The sequence below is a fragment of the Solanum verrucosum genome, unplaced genomic scaffold, assembly GCF_900185275.1.
Source record: "Solanum verrucosum unplaced genomic scaffold, falcon-dt-bn FXZP01000009.1, whole genome shotgun sequence".
NCBI classification, from domain to species: domain Eukaryota; kingdom Viridiplantae; phylum Streptophyta; class Magnoliopsida; order Solanales; family Solanaceae; genus Solanum; species Solanum verrucosum.
In genome coordinates this window covers 3,956,737-3,982,199 of record NW_026020231.1, presented here as the reverse complement: position 1 = coordinate 3,982,199, position 25,463 = coordinate 3,956,737, and the positions used below count along the sequence as shown (strand labels likewise).

At 36.2% G+C, this 25,463-nt stretch overlaps 2 protein-coding genes across 2 annotated transcripts; one reads left to right on the top strand and one right to left on the bottom strand.

The window, feature by feature from the left end:
* The first annotated feature begins 2,572 nt into the window (after positions 1–2,572).
* LOC125832719 (stromal processing peptidase, chloroplastic) lies at positions 2,573–19,212 on the top strand. The gene is made up of 25 exons (XM_049511936.1): positions 2,573–2,876; positions 4,327–4,524; positions 5,230–5,456; positions 6,190–6,388; positions 6,889–6,936; positions 7,120–7,227; positions 7,342–7,530; positions 7,619–7,918; positions 9,092–9,193; positions 9,588–9,722; positions 10,331–10,555; positions 10,889–11,092; positions 11,580–11,750; positions 12,043–12,192; positions 12,816–12,953; positions 13,348–13,575; positions 13,712–13,864; positions 14,068–14,194; positions 16,244–16,346; positions 16,953–17,073; positions 17,153–17,233; positions 17,505–17,606; positions 17,762–17,912; positions 18,032–18,156; positions 18,715–19,212. Exons 1-24 carry the CDS (start codon positions 2,691–2,693, stop codon positions 18,121–18,123), a joined length of 3,738 nt encoding a protein of 1,245 aa, XP_049367893.1. The 5' UTR covers positions 2,573–2,690; the 3' UTR covers positions 18,124–18,156; positions 18,715–19,212.
* Positions 19,213–19,865: 653 nt separating this feature from the next.
* LOC125832069 (NF-X1-type zinc finger protein NFXL1) lies at positions 19,866–23,450 on the bottom strand. The gene has a single exon (XM_049511204.1). It carries the CDS (start codon positions 23,396–23,398, stop codon positions 20,021–20,023), a length of 3,378 nt encoding a protein of 1,125 aa, XP_049367161.1. The 5' UTR covers positions 23,399–23,450; the 3' UTR covers positions 19,866–20,020.
* Between the last annotated feature and the right edge of the window lie 2,013 nt (positions 23,451–25,463).

Genomic DNA, 25,463 nt, shown 5'->3' with positions numbered 1-25,463 from the left:
TTTTTTAAAACATATTTTATGTTGTCAATTATCATGATTTATAGTATTTTTACGCAATTTTAAAAAATAAAAAACACAAAAAAAATAAAATAAGACAAATAAATTAAAATGGACCTAATATATGTTATTTTTGTTGTCTCAATTTATGTGACACAAATAAAATTTGGAGAGTCATCCAAATTTTCATATTTTTTTTAAAAATGTTTTAAGTTATTAATTATTGTGATTTATAATATTTTTATGTAACTTTCAAATAACCTACGTTACTGGTCACTTTGTCCTAATTTATGTGATATGGATAAAATTACAAAATTAACCCTTTTAAAATGTCTTTTAGATATTTTAAGTTGTTAATTATTAGTATTATTTATAATACTTTTTTGATAATTTTAAAATGATATGTATTATTTTTTCTGTCCCAATATATGTGAGCCTGATAGAATTCTGAGAGTGAAACTATTTTATTAAATAGCTTTTAAATATTTTAATTTGGTAATTATTGTAATTTTTAATGTTTTTTAAGTCATTTGTAAATGATATATGTTGCTTCCTTTGTCCCATTTTATATAGTATAAATAAAATTTCTAAAACCAACTCAATTTTTAATATATATTTTTAAATATTTTAAATTATTAATTATTGCGATTTATAATATTAAAAAAAATTAAATAGAAAATGTACAAAACTTGTATCAGCCTAAAAAATGACCACGATAATTCAAAGCTTACCGAAAGCAATAAGGTTGTACGTAATTTTAAATACTTAATATATATTACTCCGTTTGTCTCAATGTATGTAGCATAGATAAAATTTCAAGAGTCAATCAAATGTTGTTAATTGTTAAGATTTACAATACATTTTACGTAGTTTTCAATAATTTCACATTAAATAATACATACTACTACGTTTGTCTCATTTTACGTGACATTGATAGATTAATTTTAAGAATCAGTCAATTTCTTTTTTTGTGTTTTTTTAGTAAATATTTTAAGTTGTCAATTATCACGATTTATTATATTTTATACATAATTTGTAATGATAGATTAATTTCAAGAATCAATAGAATTTTTTTATATGTATTTATTTTTGAAATATTTTATGTTGTCAATTATCATGATTTATAGTATTTTTACGATAGATTCACTTGAAGAATCAGTGAAATTTTTTGTATTTTTTTCAAAAATATATTTGATGTTGTCAATTATCATGATTTATAGTATTTTTACGATAGATTCACTTGAAGAATCAGTGAAATTTTTTGTATTTTTTTCAAAAATATATTTGATGTTGTCAATTATCATGATTTATAGTATTTATACGCAATTTTTAAATATAAAAAAAAAAAGACAAATAAATTAAAATGGACCCAATATATGTTATTTTTGTTGTCTCAATTTATGTGACACAAATAAAATTTGGAGAGTCATCCAAATTTTATTTTAAAAAAAAAAATGTTTTTAAGTTATTAATTATTGTGATTAATGGTGTTAAATTGTCCAATAATATAAATTTTAAAGGTACAACCATAAAAGAAGAATGTACAACACTATCTAAGCACATGTAACACTTGTCATGTGTTAAGTAGTAGATATTCCCACTTATTATATATAGTAAAAATAATCCATATTACTACTTTTGTCTTATTTTATGTGACATTGATAGATTAATTTTAAGAATCAGTCAATTTTATTTTTTTTGTGTTTTTTTAATAAAATATTTTAAGTTGTCAATTATCACGATTTATTATATTTTATACATAATTTGTAACGATAGATTAATTTCAAGAATCAATCGAATTTTTTTATATTTATTTATTTTTGAAATATTTTATGTTGTCAATTATCATGATTTATAGTATTTTTACGATAGATTCACTTGAAGAATCAATGGAATTTTTGTATTTTTTTCAAAACATATTTGATGTTGTCAATTATCATGATTTATAGTATTTATACGCAATTTTTAAATATAAAAAAAAAGACAAATAAATTAAAATGGACCCAATATATGTTATTTTTGTTGTCTCAATTTATGTGACACAAATAAAATTTGGAGAGTCATCCAAATTTTCATATTTTTTTAAAAAATGTTTTAACTTATTAATTATTGTGATTAATGACGTTAAATTGTCCAATAATATAAATTTTAAAGGTACAACCATAAAAGAAGAATGTACAACACTATTTAAGCTCATGTAACACTTGTCATGTGCTAAGTAGTAGATATTCCCACTTATTATATATAGTAATAGAAAAATATATATAGAAATGACATATTTATTAACTAAATAATAAATATGTAACTAAAAATCTTGTTAGCTTTTGGTTGAAAGCTAACAAGATAGTTACAATGATAGTTGCATTGTGGCTTATTATATATAGAAATATATTAAAATATATCACAATAATATCAATTTTTTTTGTACCATATCAAACAAAATGTTGATCTTTTTCTCCACAATATTAAACCAAAAAAAGTAAGTAGAAAAAAAATCTGAGCCACCACTTAACAATTAACACACAGACTCCACCTCCTGAACCATACCCTCCAAACTTACCGTTAAAACGAAAGGCTCATCTTTAACAACCCCTCTTTTTCGCTCAGTTGAGGAACTCTCTACAGCGACTTACATTTTTCATCGCTCTTCTCTTTCCCATAAACCCTAATTTCTCAAGAATTGGGAAGAAAATATGCAAGCAACATCTGTTGTATTCAATACCAAGCCGGTTCTAGCTCCAATTCATGTCAAGAGTCTATACAGCGAACCGCCCTCTTCCTTGGTAGCATCTCAATCCAATTGGGTTCACCGGAAGAAGAGTATTAAGTTGCGTTCTCGTAGGCATCCTCAGAATCGAGCTTATTTCATTCAGCATAAGGTATGGTAGTCTTCTTGATCTTTTCCGGGTTTTCTTGCTCTCATTTGACTAGTTTTCTTGTTCTTTTTCGGGTTTTATTTGTTCTCAATGACTTCTATTGCTTCAACGTGTCAAGAATCAGCAATAGTTGGTTTCTTGTATTGGATAAATTGCCCCCGGGGTTAACTCAATTTGAGGAACAAGTTCTAGCCCTGCCCAAGCGAACCAGTGGCAGAACCACATGTATCCTAGGGTCGTATATATATATACATATATATATTGAATCCCTTCGTTTTTCGTACCAGTGGCAGAACCACATGTATCCCAGGGTCGTATGTACTACTTATATATATATATTGAATCCCTTTGATTTTTTCGTATATTTCCATTGAAGCAAACTAAGTCTAGTGTTTAAGTGGAAAAGGTTAGAGGGTCAGACCCATTCAAGTGTAGAAGGATATTGGCTGCGCAGATGGATCCAAATGAATTTTTAAGTCATCAAAAAGAAAAAATTAATGGTCAAGAATCTGCAATAGCTGGTTGACTTGTAACATTATATTGTTTGGAATGTGTTTATGTGTACTTATTGGAGTTTTGAGGTCTAAAACTCGATTGACTGTTTACTTTTTTCTTCTTATGATGGTGGTGTGCGTGCAATTTGGGAGCACCTCGACTATTCCACTACCATGTGCTACTTCCATTGTCAGAAGTACCGAGTAACTCTACTCTCTAGGACTTAGGTAGATGGGATGAAATCACCTAGTTTTTTTTGTTTTTGGTCTCTGCTGGGATTTGAACGCGAGATGTCATGGTTTTCCTGGTACATCATTGGACCTTGGCCACTACACCACAACCTTAGACATTAGACATTTCCTACCTTGACTTCAATTAAATGTTATTCAAGGTTGTCTGTAATCATTACGAGGTTGATAGTTCTGATTTCCCTTAACAGTGTGTGTATAGTGATCTCCATATTTTTGTGATACTTAACTTTCAAAATAACAAAAAAGTGCTTAGATGGATATAACATTTAGTGCGTCATTTATCATAGCTGGAGAATTATTATGATTTCCCAATTCTTTATGAGGCATCACAAGTTTACGCCTCTTTTAAAACCTATTTTTCCCCATCAGGAAGAGAAAAGTTAAAAAACTGTCGCAGCTGGAGATATATGTGCTAGGATAAGGCTTTTGAAACCATTTTGGCGTCTTCATAGTCTTGCAGTAGTTTGGTCCACTTATTCTGCCTGTACAACTTACTCTGTGATAACTGATAAGAGACTACTAGATGATGAAAATGTATATGATGGTTTCAGACTCGAAGACAAGCCAAAATAGTTTTAAATTGAGGGAAACGAATGTATATTTTTCTTTTTAATGGTTTCTGGTTAATTTTGTCTCTTTTCTTGATTGAAGAATGCATCCTTCTGTCAGTGACATTGTCTTTGTTAATCTTTTACCTTTTTGTTAAGTTGCAGAATGTGCAGGGAAGATGTCTTCATCAGAATGTGGAACAATTAAACAGAGCCAATATATTATATCGGAGGCAACCTGTTTCGTGCTTTCTCTATCCTCAAACCAGACAAACTCTTTCCAAAAGACCAAAAAATGGGGTCTTTCTTGACAAGTCTAGCTTTCATCTGTCAAAGCAGCCTTGTGCCAACATCTCTGTAAGAGTTATCCTTCAGCAGTATTCATGGTGGCCTTTAAGTTGTTATAGGATGGTTTAAACTCTTGATAAATCTGCTATTGTGTTTATTGATGATTAAATGCTCAATCAAATATTTTTAGGGTTTATTAATTAAGGACATGCTTTAATTAGGTAAAATACCTGTTGAGCTTGTCTCATTGACCTGGCTTTTTAGCATTGACATTATTGGTTGGAATTTGAAATGGTTTACAGTAAAGAAGTCGAATTGTGCAAGGACGCTGTATATAGTTTCTTAATAGTAAATTCCTATCTCCGAAAATGTTCCCAATTCCTCTTGTCATGATGATGACGGCAAACAGGGAACACACTCAGTTGATGCAGCACTGTCTAGCTCAATCAAGGGTTGATCTGTAGATGTCCATGTGAAGAATGAGCGAAAGTATTATCTTAGCTCTGGTTAAACTCGTTTGGTGCTCCTATAAGGATGTTGCATGCCAAGATGTTTTGGGCTTGTTAATCTAGATATGTTATATGTATATTGCGGTACTATTTTGTTATTTCTTTGCTTCTTATCACTAGTTTAAGAACTAAAAGGTGCAGTTTTGATTAGCTTTGTATCTTAAATTCAAATTGTTCGACTATATTTTCTTAAATTTATTGTTAGACTATATTTGCCTAGTTTTGGTCTGCCATAGAATATAATTTCCAAGCCAAAAATTTGCAGGTTCCACGGGCGACTGTTGGCCCAGATGAACCTCATGCAGCAAGTACAACATGGCCAGAGGGTGTCTTGGAGAAACAAGGATTTGATATGCTTGATCCTGAAGTAGAGAGAGCAGAGTTTGAACAGTTTTTGAGTTCTGAACTTCCATCTCACCCGAAATTGTACCGAGGGCAGCTCAAAAATGGACTTCGCTACCTCATTCTACCTAATAAAGTTCCTCCAAATAGGTATGTTCCTATTAATATTGAAAGGATCGATATACTTTGATTATATTATAACGATTCCAAAAATCTCGTGTTCCCCCCTTGTGAATAAATGTTGTTTATGGATGTTACTTCTCTTTGAATCTGGGAGAAACTCATAGTCAAATATAATTTTCTTCAACTTCCACTTTTTTGATAAATTAAGGTATTTTATAACAGCACACCAAGTTAGCATTGAAATCTATAATGCAGTCTGTGTGGCCTTTTATTACAATATTTCCTTTAATCTTACCTAACCTTATCTACCCTCATCTGTCAAATTATCCTGACTGTACAATCACACTGTATTCCTTCTTACACCATAAGAATATATGAAATAGGGGTGATCTTTAAAATACATCCACTGATTAATTTGAAACTGCCACTGGAAGCTAATATGAGAGATGCTGATCAAAACTGTCCAGAAAACGAATTGACCAAACAAAATTTAAATATTGTACAACCCTAGACAAGAGAGGATTGCACCTCCAACTTCCAACCTTAAGGCTGTGGGTTCTAGTCACCATGGAAACAAATTACCATACAGAAAAAAACTAATGTTGTATGACCCTAGACTATCCTTTAAGGGATTAAAATTGGTTCCCCCCCTCCTCTTCCTCTTTGATAAGTAAATTTGATTTTTGTCATGCTATAAAAGCAATCATGTGATTCTTCATCTCTTCTTATCCATTGTTTACTCTATCCATGTTAAGTACAGATTTGAAGCACACATGGAAGTTCATGTGGGATCAATCGATGAGGAAGATGATGAGCAAGGAATTGCTCACATGATTGAACATGTTGCTTTTCTTGGAAGTAAGAAACGCGAGAAGCTTTTGGGAACCGGGGCACGATCAAATGCTTACACAGATTTTCATCATACTGTGTTCCACATCCATTCACCCACTAGCACGAAGGTTTGCCAAGTTGTCATGTCATCATGCCTTTGAAATTTGTGCTTACTTATTTCATAATCAAGTAGATGATCTCATAAATACAGTACTCACACCTGTAATCAGTTTCTTCTTTTTTGTAACATTCAACTTCATTCTTTCTAAAGTTCAAAAGATGCCCACCCCCCAAATAAATAAATAAATAAAATGAATAGAAGATATTAGTAGGAAAGAAAACTGAGGGAATAGAAACAAACAAACCTCAACAATGTTAATGCCTTTTTGTGTTGAGGCATTATATCAAATGCATATTGTAATATAACCAACTAGAGTGACCTGGTCAATGCTTCTTTTGGTAGACTTGCAAAGTGTATGGAGACAACTTGTTCCATTCACTGTTTTTTCACTCATAAAAACTCACAGTGTGGTCTCAATTATTTTCTATGTTATCCACATATTGTTTTTGTTGCTTTTAGTTAGTTTGCATCACATGTGGTTTGATTGATCAAAATTTCTCCCTCCAGGGCTCAGAAGGCGATTGTCTTCCAGTGGTCCTAGATGCTCTGAATGAGGTATTAGTAGTAATTATTTTTCATTTGCTTCTTTGATTGCAGCAATCTCGCTTTTCCTAGAATCTTGTGTACCATCTGATAAAATCCTTTCCCTCATATGTGCCTTTTCCCCTTGGTCTTACTTAGTGAAAAAGCTTATGGTTGATCGTTTTAAGTTTTTTTTTTTTTTTTTGAAAAATATAGATTGCTTTCCATCCCAAGTTTCTCGCTTCGCGAGTTGAGAAAGAAAGACGTGCAATACTGTCAGAGCTACAAATGATGAATACTATAGAATACCGTGTCGATTGCCAGGTAATTAGCAAGATGATCATAATCATCTTTTTGTTTGCTTTTATGTAGTTCATTAGTTTGAAGTTCTCATACTAATAAAAAAACTATTATCTTCTCATGCTTTGTTCATCTCAGTTGTTACAACACTTGCATTCCGAGAACAAGCTGAGCAAAAGATTCCCAATTGGGCTGGAAGAGCAGATCAAGAAATGGGATGCTGATAAAATCAGAAAATTTCATGAACGTTGGTACTTTCCAGCAAATGCCACCTTATACATTGTGGGAGATATAGATAATATTTCACAGACCATTTACCATATTGAAGTATGTTTCTTTGCACACAGAAATGTTTGTGTCATTTTGTAGAAATTTCCTGCAACTGTATCCAGTACTTACAGAGGAGTCTCTGCAGGATGTTTTTGGGCAAACGGAAATGGATAATGAGTCTAATTCAGCACCAAGTCCAAGTGCTTTTGGTGCAATGGCTAGTTTTCTAGTTCCCAAGCTGACAGTTGGACTCTCAAGCAATTCCACGCATGACAGGTCATCTGTTTCCTTGGATCAGTCCAAAGCATTGCGGAGGGAGAGGCATGCAGTGCGGCCTCCGGTTCAGCATAATTGGTCTCTTCCTGGGTACAATGATGATGCTAAAACGCCACAGATATTTCAGCATGAGTTACTACAAAATTTCTCAATTAATATGTTTTGCAAGGTATGACTGGACCTAGTATTGAACTCGTGTTGCATAATTTCCTATTTGGATTTTTTCAGTGTCATTGTTATATTTCTCTTTCTTTGTAGCTATTAGTTAGTAGAGTCTACAATATTTCTCCTGGAACCATTTGTAGCTCCTAACTGATCACACTAGACATGACCATACATTGAATGGTAAATAAAAGAAAGCTACTTTGGTCAAGCCGTGAACAGATAATTGTATGCATCAGGTAACATTTAGCCAAAGAAACTCTGTCAGAAGTGCTATGTCTCTGTTGCTCTGAGATTTTAAAATGTCATTTGAAGGTTCTTGATTCCCCTTTCCCAAGATTTCTTGCACTCTCTTGTCCTTCGTTTTCTTCATGTTTTAGTGGATTGTGTCTTTATTTCTTAAACATGTTAGCAAATTGAAGTTGTACAGCGTAGGGAATTTCTTGTTATGTTATTTTCAGTGTTCAACCTGAAGGGAACCTACTAGGTCAAGATGAAATTTACTTTTGCAGTCAACTTTTGACCTTTTTTTTGGGTGTTCTAGGTCCTTTATGGTGGAGTCTTTTCTTTCCTAAAGAGAATCTAGAATTTCATTTATTCAGCAATATTTTAAAGAACAATTAGGAAAATCAGACTGCTAGTCTTATGTGTGGAAATTATTGTTTCTTTTTCCCCTGATGTAACTTCAACCTGTAAAGCTCTGCAGGTGTTTTCTATTGTGATTTTATGTAACCATCAGACAGTCTAATACCCTGTCCTATTTATCTTTTAAGTTTTTTTGCAGTGAGGGGGTGGGTTAGGGTTGGTGCCAGCTGTAGCAATAAGTTTTTTGGTTTTTAAATTTGACTTTTGCTGTTATTTGTCTATAAGATCATAGTAATGTTACCTTCTCACCCTTGGAGTGAATACACCAGCCATCCCCGCAATGTCCATTCTCCTCTTTGACAATAGGAAAGATAAGATCTCACTCTGAAATGACCATGTGAAACTGATGTTGTTCGATCCTTCTCAGATAGTTATTATCAAATTATGCAATTTGCATTTCATTTATGGTGGTGCCTGTGGGTTTATATAATGTTCGTTCTCCCTAGCATTTTTTTTCTCAATTTCCTATATGAGTTCCCTTCTTGTATCTGCATTCTCTGATTTGCTTTTTCTCTTATTGTTATTCTTTTCCTAGATTCCTGTGAACAAGGTCCGGACATATGGTAATTTGAGGAATGTGCTAATGAAGAGGATATTTCTTTCTGCTTTGCATTTCCGTATCAACACTCGGTACAAGGTGCATCTATGTAACTTTTGTCTACCTCTTTTTATCATTTTCTATATTCTATTACCTCCTTGCATTTTACCATATGATGTTAAAAATAGGGGCTTTCAATCACGCCTCGAATGTTTATCCTATGTACTTATTTTCTGTGATTCTTAGTTTCCTGAATGGGACTATTTGTTAAATGAAAGGGTATTTTAATTCCCGAGAAGATGTGTGTTCAGTATACTAGAGTTGCAAGGATGACTTTCCTATATACAAACTGAGAATTGTGCTAGTTAATTTTTTTTTCGAGGGCGTGGGGTGAGGGTGGGGGTGGGTAAGGGGTGATTCTTCTGTATAATGTAACCGTTGAAATTCAACTTTTGCAATTTTATTGTTTGCTAATTTTTGAAGAACTTTTCAGAGTTCAAATCCTCCTTTCACCTCAGTTGAACTGGATCATAGTGACTCTGGAAGGGAAGGGTGTACTGTGACCACTCTCACAGTGACTGCGGAACCTAAAAATTGGCAGAATGCAATCAAAGTTGCTGTGCAGGAGGTTTGTTCTGCTATTTGCTTCAGTACAGCAGTTACTTTTATTTTTTTTCTTTTGATAATTTGTTTGTTATCCTCCTTGTCGCCATTGCACTCTTCTTGATTATGATGTTTGTTTTTGTTGGAGGTATAAGCAAGTAAATACAAGTATGCTCCCTCTAAAGCTTAAGTATTCAAATGAAATGGTTACACACTTCAACATCGTATATTTGCTTAACAGAGATCCTGGGTCTCACTGCTACCCATTAGTATTATTTTTTTTTATTTATATTTGCTTGACTCATGAAATAGTATTATGCCCGCACATGAGAGTGTGTTGGAGTCTTGGAGATATAATCAAGTAAACAAAAAGTTATTCTTTCTAGAAACTTAAGCTTTTAAGATGAGATGGTTGCACACTTCAACAATTATATCTTCCCCTTGCAACTTTTTCTGTGCTTTTCTTCAAAAATGGATCAAGGCTGTACTTTGCGATTTCTTGATGTCTCTTTTCTTTTCATTTGTTCTGATGGGGATATTCATTTTTCTTTATGCTGATCATATAGGCTCTTCTCATCTTCCCACCTATCGTTTTTCTTCAACTTTGATGATGTTTTCCTATGTATGGTAAAGGTCCGAAGGCTGAAAGAATTCGGTGTCACAAAGGGTGAGTTAGCTCGTTATACAGATGCCTTGCTAAAAGATAGTGAACAGTTAGCTGCTATGATCGACAATGTTTCATCCGTGGATAATCTGGATTTTGTCATGGAGAGTGATGCACTTGGCCATACTGTTATGGATCAAAGTCAAGGGCATGAAAGCTTGCTTGCTGTTGCCGGAACTATCACTTTGGAGGAGGTGATATTCTAATTGGTGCTTTTACACTTGCAGTTGACTTCTATTCTCCACATTGTGTTATTATATTATCTTGGAAATTCTATTTCAGTCCAACTTGTTGCATCCAATCACAGTTATTTGATGTTTATATGATAAATAAGCGTTAATTATTATTACTTGCTGAACCTACATATATTTTCTCCTTTGGTGCATACATGATCTCTTAATCCCTGACCAATATGCTACTCAGTCCATTGTGCCAACCATATTTTATACGTCTTGAGCATTCAAAACTGTTGCTTCTTGGTGCTTGAAGTTCTTAACAATATGTTCTATGACCTAACTGCATTTTAGGTAAATGCCACTGGTGCTGAAGTGTTGGAATATATTTCTGATTTTGGAAAACCATCAGCACCCCTTCCTGCAGCAATTGTTGCATGTGTTCCAACAAAGGTGCATGTTGAAGAAGGAGGAGAACATGAATTCAGAATATCTCCAGAGGAGATAACAACTGCTATCAAATCAGGTCTGAAGGAACCAATTGAGCCAGAGCCGGAGGTGGATTTTCTAAGTTCTCTCATCTTTTAACTGCTTTCAGCTCTTATTTTGTTTATGGAGCAATAGGCTATATTAGCTGATAGTTCAGGGTGCAAACTGATGCAGTTAATTTCAAATGTATTCTCTTAACAAAGTCTAATTAGTATGGATTTTTGTTTTCTTTTTCCGATCTGAAACCTCTCTACCTCCGCGAGGTAGGGGTAAGGTGTGCTTACACTCTACCCTCCCCAGACCCAACCTGTGGACTGTGGGATTACACGGGGTATTTTGTTGCTGAATTTTGTTTTCTTTTTCTGACCTAAAGCATCTCTACCTCCATGAGGTAGGGGTAAGGTCTGTGTACCCTCCCTTAGTCCCACCTGTGGGATTACACTGGGTATGTTGTTGTTGACCTAAAACTCTTTTTCAAGTTGTAAAGGCAAGGTAGAGGTTTTTCTGTCAACAACTCGTAGATGACTGTTCACTGTTTTTTCTTTGATGTTTTCAGCTTGAGGTGCCAACTGAATTGATCACGTCAAAACAACTTGAAGAACTGAGGTTGAAGAGGTGCCCGTCCTTTGTTCCAGTGGAGACAAATTCAAATATCACTAAATCCTATGACAATGAAACTGGGATCGTTCAAAGACGTCTTTCAAATGGTATTCCTGTAAATTATAAGGTAGGGTCATGTACCATGTTCAAGTTATATTTAGATTCTACTGTTCGTCTTGTTATCACCTTCAAAATTCTGAAATTTTAACATTACCCGGTGTATAGGATTATTTTGATTCCTCTAATTGGGTTCATAAGCTCATTCTTTTGGTGTACCCAAACGAATAGGAATTGATTTACTGTAAGAAACATATGAGATCTTGCAAACAAATGAAAAGGAAAATAAAAAATATGAGAGGTTCTTGTTTTCTTGCTTGCTAGTTTCTCTAGTTTTTGATTTTTTAGTTGTAATTTGATAGATTACAAAAAATGAAGCCAATTGTGGGGTGATGAGACTTATTGTTGGAGGTGGACGGGCAGCTGAAAGTTCTGATGAAAAGGGATCCGTGATTGTGGGTGTTCGCACTCTGAGTGAAGGGGGCCGTGTTGGAAACTTTTCAAGAGAACAGGTTAGGATCTATTATTCTTGATGAAATTGCCTACATCTTGTCTACTCTTTAAATAGCTTGAGAAACAGAAGGTCTCTAGTATGTCCTTTGTGTTGATCGAAGTTTATAAAATAGAATAATGATACTGCATCAGGATGATATTAGCTCTGTTAGTTCCTCTTTGATCTGGCAAATTCTTGCTGGTTCTTGTACTGTAAATCTTTTTTTTTTCTAATTATAAGTTGTATCATTAGTCTTAATTGTGCACTTACTCAACTGATTGCCTAAATTAGTTAATATTCAATACTGTAATCAAAGATGAGACTGCACACAATACTTCTACATGTCCTTGACAACTTGCGAACAAATTGGGGCTTCTCATATTATGTTCTTTGGATTTGGTGTGTTATTGAAGACAACTTTTCCTGTTCATTTGGTGTGGTTTTCACTTTCTTCTAACCAGTCTAACCTTTTCTTTTCATGAAAATTTTCCATGTTCTATAGATTGTTTATTATTTGCACATATTTGCATCTGCAATGGAAGTATTGGTGGTTGCCATGGAATTAAATCTTTGCTGAATCTGCATAGACATTGTCAGGAATGACATCTGTCAACTCTTTTGTCTTTTATGATGTGTCTTCAGGTAGAGCTATTCTGTGTGAATCACCTAATAAATTGCTCACTGGAGTCAACAGAAGAATTTATCTGCATGGAGTTCCGGTTTACTTTACGAGACAATGCAATGCGTGCTGCTTTCCAGTTACTTCATATGGTGCTTGAGGTAATTTTAACAAAGACAACATATTTAGTAGTTCATACAATCATTGTCAATACTAGATACAGTTCTGCAGTTGTGCTCAATGTTGCTTATCATCCCCCACTGGATTTCCCGGAAATAAAAATGGCGCCTTTTGACATTACCTAGATGAAAAATGGCAGTTCAATTTATGGTTCCTTTTGAGTATTGCCAAGGTTTTATTGCAATTATTGGGTTATTATATCAAAGCTGCTTTGCTTTCTAACTTGAAACTTTGCAATGAGATGTTTAAAGTTGTGATTTGCTGGTCAAGTTGTGTGTAGTCACTGTGCTAATCATCTGTACAAGTTAGAACACTAACTTGCTATTGTGTTGTTAAGAAATATTCTCACTTAAGTTAAATATGAGTGGCATGCAGCATAGCGTTTGGCTGGATGATGCATTTGACCGAGCTAAACAGTTGTACATGTCATATTACCGCTCTATCCCCAAGAGTTTAGAACGCTCGACTGCCCATAAGCTCATGCTAGCTATGCTAAATGGAGATGAGCGTTTTGTTGAGCCGACTCCACATTCATTGCAAAACTTAACTCTGGAAAGTGTAAGAGCAGCTGTAATGGATCAATTTGTCAGTGACAACATGGAGGTGAGCTTTGTCTTATTTACAAAAGTATTTCGATAAGTTTTTTTTGTCAATTTATTGTTCTGCTCATTTGAACATAGTACCTCCGTGTTTGTTGATTGTGTTTCCTCTTCATTTGATTGTAATTGTCCTTTGTTAGGTGAGTATGGTTGGAGACTTCTCAGAGGAAGATATTGAGTCATGCATTCTTGACTATTTGGGAACTGTCAGACCAACAAAAGGTTTTGAGAAAGCACAGCAATACAGCCCAATCTTGTTTAGCACTGCTCCCTTTGGTTTGCAGCATCAACAAGTAAGAAAAGATTGTTTCTCGTTATATGTATTTTTTTCCTGCCTTTCTTTGGATGATCATCTTGGCCCTTGGTGGTGGTTTCTTGTGGTATATGTTAAAGATCTCAATTCTATTGTAGGCCAATGATTTTTCATGCTTTTATAATTCCAATTCGTTCCTTCATTTTTTTTCTAAACTGTAGTTCGTTGGTTATTTATTACCAGGTATTTTTAAAGGATACAGATGAGAGAGCATGTGCTTATATAGCCGGCCCTGCACCAAACCGTTGGGGATTTACTTTTGAGGGGAACGATCTTTTTGAGTCTGTGGGCAGTCCATCTCCAAATGACCGTGAGTGTTCTCACCATATACTTGGATTCAATGTTGCAACAAGTGTCAAATTTTTGAACTTAATTCCAAAAAAAATTGTGACAAGTAAATGTAACCTGATAATGTCCCCATGGTTGCAGAAAGATTTCTTTAATCTCGTCTGTAGCATGTCTAGAGTTGAGAAAAATGATGTTTCATAAAAGCATCATGATAAATGGTCAGTATGGACATTCTAACTTTCTGCATTTCTTTCTTCTGTGGATTCATAAGCACACTAGAAGTCCTCATTCAGTTTTGTGTGTTTGTCTCATTCAGTCTCTTGCAGTTTGTGAAAGAAATTCAAAAAATTATTAAAGCATGGTAGTCGGTAGATGAACTCTATGATCTCACAATTGTAGTAAGAGGATATCGTTGAACTTTTTTATATGTTTAGTATTAAAAAAAAGTGGGTAGTAAAGAAATATGAGTTGAGAACACCATTGTCTGAAGTGTGAAAGAAAAAAGGTGAAGCTCAGGTAGTATTTGGGTTAAAAAAAATTATTGTCTACGGCAGCGAGAGGATCATTTTGAACTTTTTTATACACACCTGACATACCAATTATGGAGCTATGGAATCAACAATGTTGGAATCTAATCTTCAGGAGAGCTTTAAATGATTGGAGATAGGAAGAGTAGCTGCGCTTCTCAATACTTTTGAAGCTTTCAAAGGTAGAACCGTTGGGGCTGTTTCACTTACTTGGTAAGGAGGGAACAAACTGAGTTTTTCAGTGAAATGTGCCTACTTATGGCTATGCAGTTTGGGTGATCACCAAGAGATTTGGCCTGGGAAACAAATTTGGAAGGTCACATCCCCTTGCAAAGTATCATGTTTTGTCTGGCTGGTAGCTAACAAGGCTTGTTTTACTCCTGAGAACTTACAGAAGGACTGGCATCTGGTTTCCAGGTGCCTTCTCTGTAATGACGCACAGGAAAACAATAGTCACTTGTTCCTTCATTGTAGAGTGACTGATCAACTGTGGCAGTTGTTTTTGACATTGGGGAAGGTGAAATGGGTAATGCCAGGAAACACTCTTAACCTGTTGAGCTGCTAGAATATTCAGCAGGGAGTATAGCAAAATGGTGGGTAGTCATGCCAGTTTCTATTTGGTGGATAGTGGGGAGAGAGAAATTCAGGTGTTTTTAGGGCAAGCCAAAATTCTATACAGGAGATCAGGCCTGATTGTATTTTGTCATTGCATTTCTGGTGTAAAGATTTTTTGGTAGAGGAGTCTTAGTTTACTAGAGTTGGAATCTTTGTAAGTAGATATATATTACTCATTGAATCTTTTGTAAATCTGGCTCCCAGCACACATGCTGATGAATATACTGTTAACAACAACATACCCATGTAATCCCACAAGTGGGGGGGCGGGGGTCGAGGGAGGGTAGAGTGCACGCAGACCTTACCCTACCTCATAGAGATAGAGAAGCCTTTTCCAGTAGACCCTTAGCTTAAATATAGCCTGCCAAACAGTTTGAATGAATGTATTGTTACCATTATCATGAAAAAAAGGTGGATAGTAAAGAAAGATGAGTCAAGAACACCGTTGTCTGAAATGTGGAAGAGAAAGAGATGAAGCTCAAGGTATTATTTGGGTAACGAATAAAAATTATTGTCTACAGAAGGTGTGATTACCTTGTTTCCCTCCACTCTGAAGTGCTTATTTTCTCTGGTAATGTGAAACCATTTGTGGAACTAGTGAGTGACTGCCTTTCCTTAACTTGTTTAGTTGCTTGACTTTGACTACTTATCTTTTTATCCATACATGCCATTCTTTTCACTACATTCATTCGAAGTCCGCTGTAGTATTGATGTTCTTGCAAATCCTAGTTTACTATGTGTCCTTATAGATGAACTAGTTAATGTATGTATACAAGGTTCTGCATTGACATAATTCAGACTGAATTCTCATACATCAGTCTTAATCTGCAAAGCTTCCTAAGAATGTCGGAGTTAAATGAATAATGCCTGCATGAATGGTATAATATGTTAGTCATCAACATATTTCAAATGGGTGAATTTCTTTCCAGATGAGTTGGAACAAAGTGGCACAAACCTACAAGGACGAGTCCGTAATCATCCTCTGTTTTTTGCCATTGCAATGGGTCTGTTGGCTGAGATCATAAACTCCAGGTAGATTATGAATTAATTTTGTTTACTCATTCTAATTTTTTTCCTTCTCTTGATTTTGAATTATATGAGAAGACGTGCAATCTCTCGGAATTCATGCTAACCTAGTGAAGAACAAAACACAGTTGAAGCAAAAGGTCTATATGGCGATACCAACTAGTTGGGACTATGCGTTAATCATGTTTTGTTTAAAAGTTTGTAGGTCTCTGTAGGGTAAGTGTGAGACTTTCTTTTTTCCTTTTTCAGAAGTAAGTGTGAGAGTTAGAGAGCTCCTTATTTATCTTAAGAGATAATCTTTTTAAGTACTTGAAGTGAACATGCGCAAATAGAGCAAAATAGATATAGGGGATTCTTGTAAACGCTACTTGGGATTGAGGCATAGTTACTTGATGGTAGCTGTACTTTTACTGACACTATGGTGGTACCGAGCTGTCAAATAAACTGAAAGCTCTATTCAGATGACACAAAAAGTACCTGTTAGTCTGTTACATGTCACCATTTGCAGCTAATACATTTCTGGTTCGTGGATTTTGAGGGTTGCTGTAACTTACTACCTCAGTTGCAATCTTGTTTCTTTTGTGCTTATATTACAGTATAACAAATGTGCAGGCTTTTCACAACAGTTAGGGACTCTCTTGGATTGACATATGATGTTTCATTTGAACTTAACCTCTTTGACCGGTTGAAGCTTGGGTGGTATGTCATCTCAGTGACTTCAACTCCTGGAAAGGTACAATCTTTTTTCTACTTGAACTAGCCTATGTAAGTGTTCGAATTTATTTTCTCAAGACTGATCAATGTGCTTACAGGTGCACAAAGCTGTTGATGCTTGCAAGAGTGTCCTAAGAGGTTTGCATAGCAACAGGATTGTACCGAGGGAATTGGACCGGGTTAGTTTCTTTCCTCGTGAATAATTGTTAACAAAAGATCATTCTGTTTCAGGTCTCAGCCACTACATGAGTCATTTCCTAAGTTTTATACCAGAATTTCGAGATTCTGGTATGTGATTGACTAATTAGTAAAATGGATCTGAACTAATGTGTTTGAGTCTGATCTATTCAGACTCTTTTCTTCCAGGCTACAGAAATCATTTAGATGTTAGTTAGACATCATATTGTCTAAACTAAATTCATGTGGTTTACACAATTCTTTTCTATATAGGCAAGACGAACGCTGCTTATGCGACACGAAGCCGAAATTAAGTCAAATGCCTATTGGCTTGGATTGTTATCTCATTTACAAGCACCTTCTGTACCTAGGAAGGTATTCCTTTATTCTTAGTTTATTGTTCTCAATGTACTATTTTATCCATAACCAAAGAGACATCACATGGAAACCCAAAAGTTTTGCAGTTCTATTGTTTAGCTATGTTATTTTTTGAGCTTGAACTTCTTCTATCTTTTTTTGTTTGTTATCAGGACATCTCTTGCATCAAAGATCTCACTTTGTTGTATGAATCTGCCACCATTGAAGATGTATATGTTGCCTATGAGCAGTTGAAGATAGATGAGAGCTCTCTGTACTCATGTATTGGTGTTGCTGGGGCTCAGGCTGGAGAAGATGTTTCTGGTAAAATTATTCATTTTCCTCCTTTTCTGTAGGAAGTTTCTCAACTCAGGTGTATTTGTGTGCTCTAGGCAACTCTTATTCTAAATTTTGCCATTGACAAATTGAACTGTTTTGTGCAGCCTCATTAGAAGTGGAAGAAACAGATGAGGGCATTCAAGGTGTTATTCCCATGGGACGTGGGTCATCTACTATGACGCGCCCAACTACATGAGTCATTTAGTGGAAAAATCGTTGATCAGATAAGGTGCAACTCTTGATTCAATTTCTGGGGATTTTTATCATTCAATTTCTGGGAATTTTTAAAAGGAAACCTCATTGTGAAGCTAAGCCTCTGAAAAGGAATTGATGATCTGACACTGTGTGATGATTGGTATTTTATAACAATGTAGAAGAAAAAGGTAATAATGAGGTGTTTCAGAAACATGAGATTCAAGCTATATGATTCTGAATTTAGATGTTTTCACTTATCTATTATATATTGTCATCAGAAAGGTTTGAATCTAAGAGAAAATGTTTGTTCACAGAGGTCTAACTTTATGTTGTTTCTACTTGTGCATCTCTGTTAGACATGGAATAGGTTTGGATCTTTAATTCCTTGTACTCTCTTCTTTTAAGAAGAAATGTGTATCGGTTTGAGTTTCACAAAATGCCTTAGATGGTGTAGTACTAGTTTATGCCATGTCCATGGTTTTTTCTAGCCTTACAGGTTTGGTCCATTAGTCGTTTTACATTATCAAACTAATAGTAGTCCTCACGATGGTTTGCAACTTGCGTTTAAACCACATTTTGCTGTTTTTCTTAGGTTGTAGGTTATCATACACGCGCATAACGTTTATGTGACAAGCTACTAGTGTATCTTACATGATTATTGACATGCGGCTAAGAGGAGGTTTAGTAAAGATCTTTAAAGGTCTGAAACCTGCAGAAGTCCCAAAACAATAAGCAATTGGAGCAACCTTCTATGATGGTTTGTTGAAAGAACTACTCTTCAAGGCCAAGCAAAAGATGATTTGCAGAAGTGACATAGTTTACCTCTGGTCATGCATGTTCCTTTCGCAATGTATCAACCTGTTGAATGATAAAAGTTCACGCAATTTTATTTTATTTTTTTCCAGTTACCACACAGATCGAGTAGCAGTTGGTATCACTGTTATGTTTGATGTATAGATTCTATAGTTGGGGTTTTTTTTCTTTTCACCCCCCTGTATTTGTTGAGGAAAGTCAGGAACTGACAGATCACAGTTCATGTATTGTGTACATATGTAATTGCAGATGCAGAATATACTTGCATTCTTTTCTACACCTCTCTCTGGTATCATTTTTGCAAAGCACTCAATGTTGTTGGTATCACTACAATCTCTTTATTAGCCCAATTAATATAAAAGTTTATTCTCTATACAGAAAAGGGACAAAAATGGCCTAAAAGTTTCAAATCTAATCCTAAACAATTTAAAAGGTCCAGAATTGATCATCTCGTTCTTTATAATAATTATTCTTTTTTACGTCTTTGAAATATAACAATTCGATTATATTATTTTCTTATATGACAACCGAATAACTGAATAATACATTGAAAACTTAAGCCAAACCAAAATTTTAGGACAACGGAAAGCACCAAATGCACACCCCCCTTTATTGACAGAGACATAAATCCTTGCCTATGAGTTATCTCCATTATTTCATAGAGCACAGAAGTTAGACTTCAGAAATATCTAAATGGACACATAACATGACACCAACACGAAGGCTTCTTACATCCCTTCTGTTTTAATAAAGAACAAAGCAGCATCTCAGGTGAAGAAAAAAGCTCATCCCATCACAAACAATTCATATGAAGGGAAGATTAATAAGTCTGGGTTTTACTAATGGTATCAAGCAGCATCTTAGAACACTGACCAAATGGTACATTACACCAACAACTACTAATATGTTTCCCTTCATTGGGGATATTGGGCACCAAGGCTAAAGGAGTAGTGTTTTTGAACCATAAAAGAAACATCACTCTCCCTTTAAAACAGGAGCTACTAAACCAACTCCTGTCTGAGCACTAAAAAGAAAAATGGAAGAAATAATTGGCCAGCGAAAACAATATGCATTTCCAGGAGCTCTCAATCGTAAGCCTTGTCCCAATCGTCCACTACATCTGCCATATCGTCAATCCCCACATCTTGAGGTTTGGGGGGTAAAACTGAACCCCCCACTTCTGTCTCAGTAACAGGTTTCTGGATCGTAATAGACACCCCGGGCAAGCTGGAAGTAATTTCAGGCTCTAAGACACTCCACCTATTAGACGAGGCAGTAGGTGGAGCTTCATTCGCCCTCCAGGCAGAAGGAGCTGCTAAATCAGTGGGATTCTTGGACCATTCATCGGCATCCCATAGACTCTCCCTCAAATGAGGCTCCTGGACTACAGCCTTCTTCCATGGATTACCCTTAAGAGCTGCAACTCCTCCCCCGTCCTTCGCTCCTCCAGAGACTCCCCAAACATTAGTAGCGGATGCCACTGCTGATGCAACACCACTCTGATGAACTACAGCAGCACCACAATAGGCCGACCCCTGGTCTAGCCTTCTCATAGCTGTTGCTGCTCGGGCAGGATCATTGAACACAGCCAAGGCATTCTTGTCATTCAACCAGACAAGCTCACACTCACCACCAAACCTGAGAACTAACGCACTAATGTCTGCATCTCTTGGCAAGTCAAACAAAGCCACAACAAGCCTTGGATCCATATCCACCAGAGAATCAAAAACAGCAGGCTGAGCAATGTTATTGACAGTACAACCTTTGGGACCAAGTATACGCGTTGGAGCTTTGGACTTGGGTGTAACATGTACAGCGATGAATCTCTTGGGTTCCCAACCAGCTGCATTTACTGAAAGCTTCCACCTTGCAGCTATCAGTCTAATTGCATCCCGCTTTTCTTTCGACATTGGGCAAAACACATGAACTTTGAGAGCGTTCACACCCCCTCTGCTCCTGCCAAGAACCAAAAACTTGCACCTTTCCTCTATAGATAACACCCACTTAGCATCCCGCCTAAGAAGCTCCCCCAGCACTTCGGAGACAGCTGCATTCTCACCAAAATGGAGGGCCTCCAAATTAGGGGTAGTTATACCAAAAGCATCAGAAAGAACCTTTTTTTTCTCCATCTTTGCACACTCATCATCACAAGTAAGTTTCCTCTGACCAAGAGGAACCTTCTTCCCATTTAATTCAATAGGTTGAAGAGATGAAGGCAGCTTGTGGATTATAGAAGCTTCGAAAACAGAGTCAACGATCTGACCTCCAGCATCACAAGGAACATTTGCTGTGATCCGGCCACAAGAACAAGTAATAGTAACAGGAAACTCACATCTAACATCAGGACATGAAGAAGAGGGGTGACAAAGAGCAGTACATGAGTGCCTGCAATCTCTTCTAGGAGCACCACACGTCTGCCCACAAGAGTCTCTGGAGCCGTTGCTGGGTCCGGCAGAAACATCACATGGTGAAGGATGACAAGTTCTAGCACATGCGTGCAAGCCACACTGCCTGGTCTTCCCACAAAGCTTGTTACACCTGATGTCCTTCGATCCGCAAGGTATATTTCTCAAAATTGCATGTCCACCAACGCACTCTTTTGCTACAGGAACAGCACATGGCAAGCAGTCCCCAAAATGGCAGCTGTGAGTAGGTGGGTGGCCACAAGGCTGAGAAACCGAGCATGGTAACTGACACGAAGGAAGAGGTGTGCCACAAGGTAGCGGAGGAGGGATTGATGTTCTCCCACAAGCGCAAGTCAAATCGGTGAAAATTGTCTCAAGGCAGGGAGGGCAGTGACCACTGTGACAAAGTGACTCGCAAGAATGCTGCCCACATCTAAGCTTCTTCTCACACGGCATTGAACAAAAATGAGGATTCCAACCACCCGTGATGGAGTTTTTTGGATTAGAAAGAGGGCAACATCGCTCACTACATCGATGCCTTCCACAGTTCTTCTTTTGCCCACAAGGTCTATCACAAGTGAACTGCTCATCTTCTGCCTGCGTTCTGTAACACTCTACTGTTCGAGAAGTTGACCCACAGCGGCAGCGTTGATTCACAGGAACAAGACATGGTGCACAGTCACCAGAATGGCACACAGCTTCACAGCGATGTACCCCACAACGGAGGCGCTTTCCGCAGACCTTGGAACAGGTTGGAATTGGATCCAAACAACTGTGCCTTTCTTCTTCCAAGCTGGTTTTACCACAACAGCATGCCTTGACCTTGCTAGGCAACAAAGCACAGTCCCCACATGGCCCTGGATGGCAGAGCTCACGGCAGATGTGGTTTCCACAACTAAGCTTCTTTCCACAAACTGAATTGCATGAAAAGACGCCATCCTCCATCTTGATATCTCCTTTCACACCCATATCTCCACAAAGAACAGACTCTGTTTTCTTCTTACAAAAGCAATAGGCATCCACAACAATTTGACAATGGCCACAAGGACCAACATGGCAAGTTTGTTCACACCGATGACGTCCACAGTCAAGAAGCTTACCACACTGCTGTCCACATGTAAGAACGGACTTCCGATCAGAGCAGCGAGTGGTAATTACTTCCTTCCCGCAGGGGCAACTTCTAGCTGGAGCAAATGCCTTACAAGGTGGACAAGGACCAGGATGGCATTGTAGGACACAAACATGAGGGCAAAGATCCTCTTCACTCAGACCATTCCCTGGAAGCTCCTTCTCAAGTTTCTTGCCACAAGGCTCTCCACATGAATGTGGAGTCAAGTATAAATCTGAAGGGGGGTCTTGCCTCTTCCCACAAAAGCAAAGATACCGTATGTCCCTGGATGAAGTGAGCTGGACTGATTGACAACCTGGGCAACGCCAATTAAACATTTGATTCTTATCTGCAGATGTGTCAACAGAAGTGGGAGCTCTTGCCCATTTCTTGGTACAATGAAGATGGAAAATCGAGTAGCAGCTCGAACATGACCACATGGGCGCAGACCTCCTCACCATATCGTAGCATATCATGCACTCAATGTTTCCCTTCAACAGCTTCTCTTCTATTTCTTGCACAAGTTGAGGCAAATTAGGATCCTTCACCCGCTCTTGATTAATCCTCCCACTGACCTCCCTGACCGGCCTCTCCATCTTGTTCTCCTGATGATTATAGCTCCCCCTGCCCCTTCCCCTCTGATTCCCATATGTCCCCCTATTGAATTTGGGTTCCACATAGGTCTGATTTTGATTTTGAAATCGATTAACCGGCACAACTGGCACATTATCATTGTCTCTTCCATTCCCACCAAACCCAGGGGTCACAACAGTGGTTGTTGATACCGGGGTAACAGGAGCAGCTGAAAATGGAACAGTGTTGGTTGGAGTGGATCCCCTAGCTACCCACTCACGACGAGCACCACCACTTTGAACAACAGGATTATTATTAATGTTTCTAGGTCGATTACTGTTGTTATTCCTTCTATTGTTTTGTGCAGGAAAGCTCATATTCTGACTTGAATTTCTTATTGACCTATCCAACGACAGATTTCTATACAGAAAAAAAGGGAAAAAATTCAGAAAATTGAAAAAAAGGAATTCAATTTCAAACCCTAAATATCAAAAGAAAATGTTAAATACCTGATTCGATAAAACAAGATCAACAGCCCGAACACGAAATCCAGAAACAGTAGTTTTGATGTTTGCGATTCTCCGGAGTCGGCTACTGAATTATCTCTGGAGAAGATGAAGGATGAAGAAAAGAGGGGTAATGAAATGTATAAATAGGGCTAAAAATTCGCCTTGGTGAACAAGCGAATTGGACAGCTGACATATTTACTTGGACAGGATGCTTGATTATTTTATTGGTAGGTCGGTCCCAATTTCCTTTTTAGTACTATTATTTTTGGTTATATAATTTTGTGAAATATTCTATAGATTTCTAACAAAATTATTTGTTCAATATTTAATAACACAAAATTAAGAAAAGAAAAAAAGAGGAAGAAGTTGAAACTACACAAGTTATAATGTTTCTAAGAATGTAGAGAACTTTTTGATTCATGAACACGATTGTAAATTTTAGTGGCTTTTAGGTTTTTTATAACGTTTTGAATCTGATGAAGATGAAGTTGTGTGAAGATTTATGTAATTGGTTGATGACGTTCTTCGTGGTAGTTGGATATGGTGACGGAGTGGTGGCGGCAAATAGTAGATGAAGGAGATGGAGAGAAAAAATGGGTATTTCGTGCGTGTAAAAAAGGTGTAGTACCACGTCACGTCTTTCTTGTCGTTTGTATTTAATTTTGATACATTTTTAACTGACATAATTAGTATAGTGTTTTTTTCAAATGCATAGAATCTCTTACTCGTGAACACGTTGTAAGCTTTGATATCTTATAGGTCTTTTATAACGTCTTGAATTTGATGATGCTGGAGTTGTGCGGTGGTTTTTATGATTGGTCAATGACTTTCTTCTTGGTCGAAATATGGTGGCGGTAATAGCTATGGTGATGGAGTGTGGCCGCAAACAGTAGATGAAGGCAATGGAGAAAAAAACGAGTCTTTCATGCTTTTAAAAAGGGTATAATACACACGTCATATCTTGTTAATCGTTTGTGTTTCATTGATATGTTTTTAAAATGGCATAAGTTAGAATATTTTCTCAAATGTACAGAAGATTTGACTCATGAACACAATGTAAATTTCAGTAACATTTGAATTTTTTGTAGCGTCTTGAAATTGATGGCGATGGAGTTGTGTAATGGTTTTTATGACTGGTCAATGACTTTCTTCTTGGTTGAATTATGATGGTGATAGTAGATCTGGTAACGGAGTTGTAGCAACAAATAGTAGATAAGGGAGATGGATTTTTTTAAGAAATAATTTTTTCACGCTTTTAAAAGAGGTATGATACACGCGTCACGTCTTATTAATTTCTATTGAATTAGCACGTTTTCAATTGATATAAGGTGTTTGATAGATTAGCTTGAGGTGTTTAAAGGAAAAAAAATTAACAAGATCAAAGGGGTAAATATGTATTCAGTAAAAAAATATGCATCAAAAGTTATAATGGAAAAATCTAGGATCACATTATATATAAAAAATAAATAAAAAATACAAATGAAATAGGGATTAGAAGTTGCATTTGAGCATATGACCCAATTGAAAAATGTTGGTAGGTATTCGAGGCCCAATTTGCTTTGAGAGCCCAATGCGCATTAAAAGAACAACTTTCACATATAGCAAACATAAAAATCATATTTATATGTTATAGTTATAGTTTGCATAATTGCGCTCTATAACAAATTTTATGTTTGCTATGGAGCTTTGATTTGCATAATTCGCTACAAACATTCAATTTTATACAAATTGTTCAGTTTTGTATAAATTCATTTATACATTTTAATTTGTATAATATGATCTGTATTTATATAATTTTAAGTGTATATGATGAAAATATATGTATTTGTATTTGTATATGCACTTTTCTCTCGCTTTATACAAACACAAACACATTTTATACCGAAATGTATAAACTAACTAATTGTATATCGAAAATGGCAAATTGTATACC

Excerpts from the sequence above, each read along its gene's own strand:
- LOC125832719 (XM_049511936.1), top strand. The coding sequence starts at position 2,691 with ATGCAAGCAACATCTGTTGTATTCAATACCAAGCCGGTTCTAGCTCCA. Across the intron at positions 9,194-9,587 it reads GTATCAACACTCGGTACAAG|AGTTCAAATCCTCCTTTCAC; the intron begins GTGCATCTATGT and ends AGAACTTTTCAG. Across the intron at positions 11,751-12,042 it reads GTATTCCTGTAAATTATAAG|ATTACAAAAAATGAAGCCAA; the intron begins GTAGGGTCATGT and ends GTAATTTGATAG.
- LOC125832069 (XM_049511204.1), bottom strand. The coding sequence starts at position 23,398 with ATGAGCTTTCCTGCACAAAACAATAGAAGGAATAACAACAGTAATCGA.